Source organism: Bufo bufo, chromosome 1, assembly GCF_905171765.1.
Source record: "Bufo bufo chromosome 1, aBufBuf1.1, whole genome shotgun sequence".
Lineage (NCBI taxonomy): Eukaryota > Metazoa > Chordata > Amphibia > Anura > Bufonidae > Bufo > Bufo bufo.
The window spans coordinates 795,383,748-795,395,335 of record NC_053389.1 but is presented as its reverse complement, the minus strand read 5'-3'; the positions used below and the strand labels follow the sequence as shown (position 1 = coordinate 795,395,335).

Genomic DNA, 11,588 nt, shown 5'->3' with positions numbered 1-11,588 from the left:
GGGGATGGCAAGGTTGTATGTCCTCTTTGTATCTAAGGGGTCCCCTCTACAACATAATAGGGAGCATGGCAGTTGAGGCCCCCAGCACAGATCTTGTCTCGGGGCCCATAGCCCTCATTACTATGCACTGTTCTATCTGATCCTATCTTTGTTTGGATGTTCCTGGTTTCATTAATCCTTACAGGTCAGCATCTGCTCTGTGTTTTCCCATATCTGCTGCTTTTACTGGAAATTGCAGAGTTTCCAAATCTCTTTAGATCCTCCCTATTACTGATTACAGAGACTGTTTGCTCTGTCCATTGCCTAGATACTATAAAGCCCCAGCGCCCAGCAGAGAGAGCATTCCATGCTGGATACACCATGGGGTGTAGAGTTCTTTGTCTCACCCTGCTCGCCTTACTGGCTGGTTGCTTTGGACAACCGTGAGTACAGTTAGTTTCTGTTCCTTTTACTCTTAAGTACATAAGAAAGAAGCCACCTCTGAATTATGTGTATGTGCAAGCTATTTTGTTTGGTGGCATCTGAATAGTCAGTAGACTTTAAGCTCTTTTGGCAGGACCAGTTTTAGGAGATAGCAAACTGGGTGACAACTAAAACTACCCAGCGTTATTTAGTGGCATGTGTTGGCATTATTTGGGAATTGAAATGACACTTTGCTGAAAAAAGTATAAACTGTATTAATTGTATTGTATGGTCATAAGTCATTATTTCCGTTTTCTACTATTGTAATTTGTGGAGCTACTTTTGGAGTTCTAATATTTGGATATTGCATATTATTTTACCGTTGTTATAAAGGCTGTATTTGGTGGTATTGTTTTGGCAGTATGATTTCATTGTGGAGGCTGAAATTACAAGAGCTATTGTCAAAAAATGGCAAGTAAAGGGGCATGTGATTTTCTGTAAATCTGACCCGCTTTGTTGGTCATCATTATGTCAATTATCGTATCTGTAAAGAGATGTCACCATAACCTGTATCTGGTTCATCATATGAGACAGTGGACTCTAAGTTCTGTGGTTATTTTCACTTAATGGGGTTCAGTGCAGTTTCTAGGTAAAATTTCTCTCAGGGCGAGTGTCAAAAAAACTCCCCCCCCCCCCCCCCCAGCTTCATTGTAAGGTAATAAAGATGCGGTGATCTAATGTTCAAGGACCCGCAGGCATAGCGCCTGACCGCCCGCTCCCGCCCGCATAGCAACGAATCGGCCGATTATTCGATAACGGGATTCGTTGACAACGAATCCCGTTATCGAATATTATCGATAACGTTGATTAATCTTTGCAGCCCTAAATGACACCCACAGCAGCCTCCATTCTAAATAATGTCCATAGTGATCCTTATTAAAAATAATGTCCCCCACAGTGGCCCCCATTTTCATGTCCCCCGCATCGGCCCCCGCACCCCATTGTAATTAATGCCCACCCAGTGTCTCCCCATTGTATAAAATGTGGAACCACATTGCACGGACGGTCACAGTGTCCCACAGACTCAGGCTCTCACTCACAGCAGGCTTCTTTCTCAGCACTGCTCCGGGCGGGCAGTAACAGGCAGGCAGTGCGGGCGGCGGTGCTCACCTCACTCACTGTACGTCACGCGGCGCTTGACGTACAGTGAGTGAGCGCCGCCGCCCGCAGAGCCTACCTGTGGGGGGACATTATTTTTAATAAGAATCACTATGGACATTATTTAGAATGGAGGCTGCTGTGGGTGTCATTATAACTGTATAATGTCTGATAGGCCTAGTCCTGAGTTATATTACCATGCCCTGTATAATAATGTACCCTGATAACCCTTAGTTATATTACCCCAGCCGGGTAATATAACTAAGTGGTATCAGGGATGGGTACATTATTATACAGGGCATGGGCAGGGTAATATAACTAAGGGGTATCAGGGATGGGTACATTATTATACAGGGCAAGGTAATATAACTCAGCTCAGGACTAGGCCTATCAGACATTATAGTTATAATGACACCCACAGCAGCCTCCATTCTAAATAATGTCCATAGTGATCCTTATTAAACTTAATGTCCCCCACAGTGACAGTGGCCCCCACAGTGGCCCCCACCCCCCATTGTAATTAATGCCCCCCCCCCCCCCCCACCATCCACAGTGTCCCCATTGTAAAAAAAATTGTTTGTTTAACCACATTGCCAGGGGCGGACTGACCGGTCGGGCACTTCGGACATGGTCCGTGGGCCCGGCCGGGATGGGGGCCCGCCGCAGAATAACAATGTGGTAATGGCAGCGGGGCCCGGTGCACTCACTGTATTCTATCGCACCTGGCCCCGCTCACTGTAATACTAATTTTCATATGTGAACAAACAAGAAGAGAAATCCTCTGCGATCCTCTCCCTCTCTGTACTCACAAACTCAGTAGCAGGCCGGGCGGCAGCGCAACTCACTGACGTCACGCGCCTGCTTCATTCATAAAGTGGGAGGAGCAGGCGCGTGACATCAGTGAGTTGCACTGCCGCCCGGCCTGCCTGCTACTGAGTTTGTGAGTACAGAGAGGGAGAGGATCTCAGAGGATTTCTCTTCTTGTTCACATATGAAAATTAGTATTACAGTGAGCGGGGCCCGGTGTAATAGAATACAGTGATTGCACCGGGCCCCGCTGCCATTACAACACCAGATGCCGGCCCCCAGACCCTGTATTGGGGGTCATTCACTCACAGGGACACTGTTATGGGGGGATATGTGGATGACACATATATAGCATAAGGTGCTATATATGTGTCACCCACAGTGCCATCCACAGAGCCCCCACGACAGTGCCATCCACAGCGCCCCCACGACAGTGCTATCCACAGAGCCCCCACGATAGTGCCATCCACAGAGCCCCCACGATAGTGCCATCCACAGAGCCCCCACGACAGTGCCATCCACAGAGCCCCCACGATAGTGCCATCCACAGAGCCCCCACGATAGTGCCATCCACAGAGCCCCCACGACAGTGCCATCCACAGAGCCCCCACGACAGTGCCATCCACAGAGCCCCCACGACAGTGCTATACACAGAGCCCCCACGACAGTGCCATCCACAGAGCCCCCACGACAGTGCCATCCACAGAGCCCCCACGACAGTGCCATCCACAGAGCCCCCACAACAGTGCCATCCACAGAGCCCCCACGACAGTGCCATCCACAGAGCCCACACGACAGTGCCATCCACAGAGCCCCCACGACAGTGCCATCCACAGAGCCCCCACGACAGTGCCATCCACAGAGCCCCCACGACAGTGCCTTCCACATAGCCCCTATGACAGTGCCATCCACAGAGCCCCCACAACAGTGCGATCCACAGACCACCATTAGTTCAAAACCCACCAAAAGCACACCTTATGGTTCAAAATATTTTTTAATTTGGCTATTCCCCACCCCTCTTGTAATTGTTCCGCTACTTGTGGGCTGCACGGGCATGAGTTCAGTCACTTCGGTGCACAATCCCGCCCTGCAGCGCGTGATCCCGCCGCTGTAGGTCACGGGTCTCGCGGGATCACGCGCCGAAGTGACTGAACTCATGCCCACGTAGCCCGCAAGTAGCAGATCAGTGGAACAAGTTCAAGGTGGAGGGGACTGTTTCTAACAGAGGCTCACTAATGGACGCTGAGATTAGATCACCCCATACGAAATCTGACCCTGGAGGTCATCATGCAGAGTGTGAGGATGTCCAGCGTCAGATACCGGACCAAAGGTCTGTTTTACTCCAGGAAGCCCTCAGGTGGCTGCCAGCGACTAGAGGCTGACTTATTGCTAGAACGTAAACAATTCAGTTTCTCTAGAACATTGCAGCTCGATTTGCAAAAGGGACACTGTACCCAGACCACATCAATGAGATGAAGTGGTCTGGGTGCCTTTTGTGTCGCTTTAACTTTGAAATCTTTTAGCTTTTTGTGCAGCCGTTTCCATAAAAAACGAACTTTTATCGATATGCTAATGAGCCTCTAGGTGCTATGCGGGCGTCTTTTCAGCACCTAGAGGCTCGGTCTACTCGCACAAAATGCCGCCCAGCGCGTCCCTCCAGCCCGCCCATCTCCTCTGGAATGCGATCCTCCCTCTGAGTCAGCGGGCGAATTCTCGCGCATGCGCTGTGTGTGTCTGTCTTCGGCGCAGTTAATGTCTGACCGCTCCCTGCACAGACATCTCCACTGCGTCTGTTCCTCGGAGCACTATGACGTCATCGGCGCAGGCGCAGTGGAGATGTCTGTGCAGAAAGTGGTCAGACATTAACTGCGCCGAAGACAGATGCGCACGGCGCATTCGCGAGAATTCGTCCGCTGACTCAGAGGGAGGATTGCATTCCAGAGGAGATGGGCGGGCTGGAGGGACGCGCTGGGCGGCATTTTGTGTGAGTAGACTGAGCCTCTAGGTGCTGAAAAGACGCCCGCATAGCACCTAGAGGCTCATTAGCATATCGATAAAAGTTAGTTTTTTATGGAAACGGCTGCAAAGCTATTATAATAGCATTGTTTGGTAGAGCAGACACTAGCGGATCGTGTGTCTGACAGCTAAATTTCTCAAAACGAGGTGGTAGAAACCCTTCAAAGATTGTGTAGGGTGTGGCTGGAGGAGAGACAAGGGTGGGGCTTGCAGCAGAACATGGGTGGGGCCTGTAAGGGGGCCCTTGATTTATTTTGCCCGGGGGCCCTGAGGGTTCTCAGTCCGCCCCTGCACATTGCACCCACCCAGTGACCCACTGTCCCGGATCCACAGAATAGACTCAGGCTTGCCTCACAGCAGGCTTCTTTTCAGCATCAGCACTGCTCAGGGGCTCAGGGCGGGCAGTAACAGGCAGGCAGCGCGGCGCTCACTCACTGTACGTCACGCGCCTGCGCCGCCTAGTGGGAGGCGCAGGCGCGTGACGTCAGTAAGTGCCGCCCGCACGTACCGGAGCTGAGTGACTGGACTCGGTACGTAAGGACACTGTCTGTAGATAAGAGAGGACTCGGCACTCGGGCGCAGGTCGCAGGGCAGGCGAGATCTCAGAGGGAGGGAGCCAGGGCGCACGGCACTAGAGTAATAACAGGCAGAGAAACAACAAGAGGGCGCCCCTGCTGGCGCCCCCCTTCTGACAGCGCACTGGGCGGCCGCCCGGCCCGCCCGGTCCTAGAAACGGCCCTGATGGGGTTGTCCCACAAAAAAAAAATATTCTACATTTTTCAGACAAGCACCTGGATCTGAATACTTTTGTAATTGCATATCTGAGGTATTCAATAAAAATATATCTGTATAGCGCCACCTGCTGTTTGTTCCTTTGCTTCTCTCTCTGTGGATGTTTGTGCTCAGTTCCATCCTTCAACTATTAGAAGCTGTGATAGTTATAGAACACCCCCTTGAGCTACCAACTTGAAAAACATCTAGCAGAGCAGATGGAACAATGAATGAGGAGATCTCTGGATCCATGTGAGGTACAGAGCTGGTTCTAGCTCTTTTATATGACTCATGGTATAACCCCTTTTATGAAGCTGAACAGTGCTGGAATGCATAAGGCTTTCAACTCAATGCAGAAATACCTTTGCAGTACTAACCTCCAGATGAGTTCAGAGTGAGGGACATTTCTGGATTTAAGACAACAGTTGGGATTGTCCCTCCAAACGATACCTCTCAACTTTTTGGACGATCAAAGAGGGACACTTATGGTTAAAATTAATTTTTCCTGCATATCTATTGACTTCAATAGTTTTCTCTTGCGAAATAGTGCAAAAATAATCTGAATATAGAAATTTCTAAAATCCCAACTGAATTAAATAATGAAATAATATAAAAGACAGGCTCTAATATACAAAGATGCACCAGAGAAACACTTTCTAGGTCAATGTTGTGATTGTAATAATGCAAATCTATACTCCAGATGAAAAAGAGGGACATTTAGGGAGCAAAGAGGGACAGAGATATTTGGATCAAAAAGAGGGATGCAAGTCAATATTCAGAATTTAGGAACACTGATCAAACATTGTCCATTTCTAAACCAAAAAGCAGAACCCGTGTATGTTTTAACCTGGCATTGACTATGCCTGTGGCATAGATACATTTCCACCACAATGTTCTACGCTCAGGTCATGGTGCCTTCTCTTGTATTCTTCAGGAGCTCTGTATCATAATTATTTTGACACTATTTTGACACTACATAGTAATGTATGCCAACGCTATGTATCGTATGGCTCTAGGGAGTATATGGAACCATGTTGTAGGCACTCTGTGGTAATATTATTTAGGCACTATATTTCAAAACATGCTATAAGAGTATTATGTTGGTCATGTGTGGCATGTTTACATTTTTAGGAAATATACAAAATAGTAATTGTGACAAAATTATGGTGGTATCAACCTCAGTTTACCTCCTTACCAAGAAAACAGTTAAAAGGCTGGCACCAACAAGCTTTATCCAGGGGCCTCGAAAAACCTTTATCTGACCTTGTTGTCTGTTCTCAATAGTTTGGCTGATGCCCCTTTTTTATTTCCTATAGATGTACTCTCATTACACCCAATGTGCTACGCATTGAGAGTGAAGAAACCATCGTTGTAGATGGGCACAACAAGGCTTTTGATGCTGAAGTTGAGATTCAGGACTTTCCTAGGAAAACTTCCAGTTTAGCAAAGCAGATTATCTCCCTGAATAATGGCAACAACTTCCTGGGCACTGCTAAAGTCACGGTAAAATCATGGCATAACCCAATGGGCAAAAATATATCACACATGTTTCTATCACTTCTTGATTTTGGATGATTTGTCATTTTCTTCTTACTTTTTCTTTTCAGATTCCCTTTAAAGATTTTTCTAAGGATCCAAAAGTCAAGCAATATGTCTACGTAACTGTGAAGTCTCCCATTTGCAATATGGAAAAAGTTGTTCTGCTGGGCTATCAAAGTGGATATGTTTTTATTCAAACTGACAAGACAATATATACACCGGCGTCTACAGGTATCACCATGGATGGTTTGGCTATGGCCATGTATTTGGCATTCAGTTTCCTGAACTAGTCATAGTAGAGGCTACAATGCAAACTGAGAATGTGATCTTTGGAGCTCTGCTGTAGACATATGAGGAATTTATGGCAAGCACTACAAAGACCACACCGTTTTTTCACATGGGTCTTTTCAACTTTGTAGAATTGTCTAACTTATTTTCTCTTCATCGCACAGTTCTCTATCGCATCTTCTCTATGAACTCCAAGATGTCTCCTACGAATAAAGCAGTGATCATAGAATTTTTGGTAAGGCAACTTTTAGGCATCTTACATATTTTACCAAATAAATTAAAGCTAGGAATTTCACAATTTGAAAATTTTACCAAAATTAGAACCAATTCTAAAATTAGAACCAAACTTTACCGTGTATGGATACCACAATGTAGAAGTCATATCTTGGTTTTCCCGACTGGAATTTAAGGGAAAGTGGAAGGCCACAAAATAATATAAGAATGTAGATTCTAGAAAAAAAAGTAAAGGGAATCTGTCAACAGTCAGGATTGACCTGAGCTTATTTAAAACACACTCTTCTTTCCCCAATCTGCTGCCACTTTTTGGAGAAATAAGTGTTGGTTTAAATATTCAAATTAGGGCTTAAGTGCACCGATGGTGGGCAGCTCCTCTGCTCTGCTTTCCTGGACTCCCCTTCCCCTGGATAACTGGCCCTGTCTATCAAGTGGACATTATTTATTGTGTTAGAAACCTCCACCAGAAAGATATAACAAATCATTCACTACTCCAATAAAGAAGTATTTTTATCTCATAAACTGATGACATATTATCAGAGGTCGGACCCAGTCAATCCTGGGCGTTATGGAGCTAAGACCCTTTAATGTTTTTTTTTTCTCTGCGCAGTGGTGCTCTTGACACCTGGCTGTGCTGGAGTCAGGATCCCACCCTGTTCACATGAATGGAGCTGTGCTGTTGTTCCCCTGTACAGTGGGTGGCCATTGCTCCACTGGAAAGGAAAAAAAACTATTAAGGGGCTGTGCCACTTCATTCTCAAGAGGAATGTGGGTAGCAGAGGTCATACCCTACCAATCATAAATGATTGGTACTATCACTTTATGAGATATGAATACTCTTTTAGATCACTCTGTGATACTGCTGGATCATTGTTGAAGTAGCTTATGGTCGGATTGAGATCGTTGAGTTGGATGAAAGACTGGCCTGCAAGTTGGAGAGGTGGTGTCTTCAGTTCTTGAAATGTTCTTCCAGAATCCTTTATGTAGATTTTATTCCAGGCCTCACCTTACCTCAAGTCCAAAATCCCCTACTTCACCAAGAGTACAACTTCCACCTGATGTACAACAATTTTCACCTATGCAAATTATATATTTTTCTAAAATGAAAAGAAAGGCAATGATGAGGGGGCAATCACCCTCAACAGCTGTCTGCAGATGAGGTACTGTCTTAGGTCTTATCCAGGTTATGCCTCAAGCCTTGTTTAAAAGGTCAGCTTTCTTTTAGTTTTTTTGGAAAGAGAGCTAATTTGCATATATTTTTCCCAGAGGAGCATTGTCTGGCTTACAAAACTCCTTAAGCCTAATTGCAGTCTCCATAAGGAGAAATAGTAACCGAATAGTTGAACCTAGTTTAGGAGTAAAATATCCACAGTATGTTTTTTATGCCTATTGCATGTTTCACCTTCATTTCTTGTCTGTATAGACACCTGAAAATATAATTGTTAAGAGAGATACGGTCAAAACGGATGGAGATTCTGGTATCATCAGCTTATCCCACAAACTACCAGACCTAGTGAGGTAAAGATCACATTTCATACTCTACTCAAACATCTCAAAACTCCCATTTACTGTGCACAAGAGATATGAACATCATGCTAGGATAGTTGTCCTTCAAACAGGAAGCAAGCCAAGTCCTATATAGCTTTAATTGGTATGTACAAAATTGTCTGATCTTAATTCACTACATAATCGATGCACAAATGTGGGATCTTTCCCAGGTGCCATGACAAACCAAGTATAACTGCTATATGTCATTGACATATACATACATACCATGTGTTGCCTATTCTTCTCTTGAAGAACGATGCCCCCTCTTTCTTGATGGTATTGCCAGTCTGGAGCCATACAGTGCTCTTATAATGTCATATAAATCTGTCCCTACAGTGTGGGTGTATGGACCATCTCAGCAAAATACGAAGACTCTCCTCTGCAAAATTACACCACAAACTTTGAAGTGAAGGAATATGGTAGGAGACCGTTATTATGGGACATACTGGTAATGTCACTTTCCTGTTCGTTTTCTAATGATTTCTCCATTTTCTCCCATATAGTCTTACCCACATTTGAGATTCAGCTGATTCCGGAGAAGTCATATTTTTACATTGAGGATTCTGAATTTATAGTGGACATCAAAGCAAAGTAAGTCCACGAGCTTTATGAGATAAACAGTTCTGAAAAAAAAAATCTAAAATGGCTGCATACAGGAGATATATAAGAGATATGATTCAAACTATCATAGCACATATCCTGATGAAAATCGGAGAATTAGTGGAAATTCCAACAAACTTTCATAGCCTATTTTTCTGTAAGGCTACAAAGAGTATGATACTTTCCGGCTGATACAATATATCTTGTAATGTAGATGGCCTTGAGAATTTCAAGAGTGCTCCTGATATATAGAACTGTAGACTGATCAGAGGAAACGTCCTACTATGGCTACTTTAATATCCATGGAAAAACTGCTTATGGTGCCTGGCAGACACTCCATCAATGTCCACCCTATTTACCCCAAAGCTAAACAATATCAGAGGTGCTTGGTGCTGGTCTAAGTCCCATAAAAGATGAACTTCCACCTTAACCAAACATGAGTCTAAATGGTGAAGCCATCTCATGTCTTCAATCCATTGCTGTGACAACTTTTGATCAGTGATACCTGTATATCTATACCAGAGGGGCCAATGTGTTGCAGTGATCAGTTATATCCATAGCAGAAGACTATGCGTTCCATAACTGTACTGTTCATGATATCTGATTTTTCTGTTTTTTGTCAAAAAATTTAGATTCCTCTATGGGCAGCCTGTAAAAGGTTTTGGGTTTGTAATGTTTGGGTTGAAGAAAGATGGTGTAAAGACCAGTCTACCAGAGACTCTGAGGCGATTTCAAGTAGGAAAATTATATATTTTAGAATTCTATATATATTTTGATTTGTTACCACTATTCATTATTGACAATTTTCTTGGTGACCATTTTAATTCATTAGCTTACAAACGAAGGAGAAGCGACCGCTGAATTGTTGAGAGGCGATCTCGTAAAAAGATTTAAAAATGTTGAAGACATGCTGCAATACACCTTATATATGTCAGTTACCCTCATCACTGAATCTGGTGAGTCCTATTATATCCTTGAGTTATTTATGTATGTGTATAGTCTATGTATGAGTTTCTAAGTATCTAAGAGTATCAAGGAATTGTGTCAGGCAATGTCTTTATTATTAGCACATTTCCAGTATTGGTCAGTAGAGCATTAAAAAATACTATATTTCATACTTGAGTCACCTATTTATTTAAAGGGCTTTTGCAGGAGTTTAAAACTGATGACCTATCCTCTGGATATGGTATCTGATCGGTGGTAGTCTGACACCCGGAACCCCCACTGATGAGTTGTTTGAGAAGGGACCGGCAATTGCCGTGACACCACGGCCTTCTCTCAGCTCACCAAGCACAGCGCCATCCATTGTATAGTGGCTGTTCTTGGTATCACAGATCAGCACCATTCTCTTTAATGGCGCTAAGCTGCACCTAGGCCATATGACCGATGAACATGATACAGATGAGTCCCCACTTAACTGATCACTTAGCTCAACATATGTTTGATACTGTTTGCTGAGCTGTGTATCTAATCTTATCAGGTGTGATACTGTCTGCAGAGTTGTGTATCTAAGTCTATTGTGTGTGATACTGCCTGTTGAGTTGCGTATCTAATCCTATCATGTGTAATACTGTCTGCTCATCTGTGTATCTAATCCTATCATGTGTGATATTGTTTGCAGAGTTGTGTATCTAATCCTATTCTGTGTGATACTGTCTGCTGAGCTGTATATCTAATCCTACCATGTGTGATACTGTCTGCAGAGTCGTGTGTCTAAGCCTATTGTGTTCGATACTGTCTGCTGAGTTGTGTATCTAATCCTATCATGTGTGATACTGCCTGCTAAGCTGCGTATCTAATACTACCATGTGTGATGTTGTTTGCAGAGTTGTGTATCTAATCCTATCATGTGTGATACTGTCTATGAAGCTATGATATGTATGTGTATAGAGTGTGATGCTGCCTGCTGAGCTGTGTATCTAATCCTATTCTGTGTGATACTGTCTATGAAGCTATGATATGTATGTGTATAGAGTGTGATACTGCCTGCTGAGCTGTGTATCTAATCCTATTAGGTGTGATACTGTCTATGAAGCTATGATATGTATGTGTATAGAGTGTGATACTGCCTGCTGAGCTGTGTATCTAATCCTATTCTGTGTGATACTGTCTATGAAGCTATGATATGTATGTGTATAGAGTGTGATACTGCCTGCTGAGCTGTGTATCTAATCCTATTAGGTGTGATACTGTCTATGAAGCTATGATATGTATGTGTATAGAGT

At 44.2% G+C, this 11,588-nt stretch overlaps 1 protein-coding gene across 1 annotated transcript in view; it reads left to right on the top strand.

The window, feature by feature from the left end:
- Window positions 1-302: 302 nt before the first annotated feature.
- Window positions 303-11,588, top strand: part of LOC120986494 (venom factor-like) — a 52,782-nt gene continuing 41,496 nt past the window's right edge. Inside the window, exons 1-9 of the mRNA XM_040415113.1 lie at window positions 303-422; window positions 6,471-6,657; window positions 6,762-6,924; window positions 7,146-7,216; window positions 8,639-8,733; window positions 9,100-9,182; window positions 9,267-9,354; window positions 9,996-10,098; window positions 10,196-10,319. Of these exons, the coding sequence (XP_040271047.1) occupies window positions 361-422; window positions 6,471-6,657; window positions 6,762-6,924; window positions 7,146-7,216; window positions 8,639-8,733; window positions 9,100-9,182; window positions 9,267-9,354; window positions 9,996-10,098; window positions 10,196-10,319 (976 nt within the window). The 5' untranslated portion in view covers window positions 303-360. The remainder of the gene's footprint in view (window positions 423-6,470; window positions 6,658-6,761; window positions 6,925-7,145; window positions 7,217-8,638; window positions 8,734-9,099; window positions 9,183-9,266; window positions 9,355-9,995; window positions 10,099-10,195; window positions 10,320-11,588) is intronic.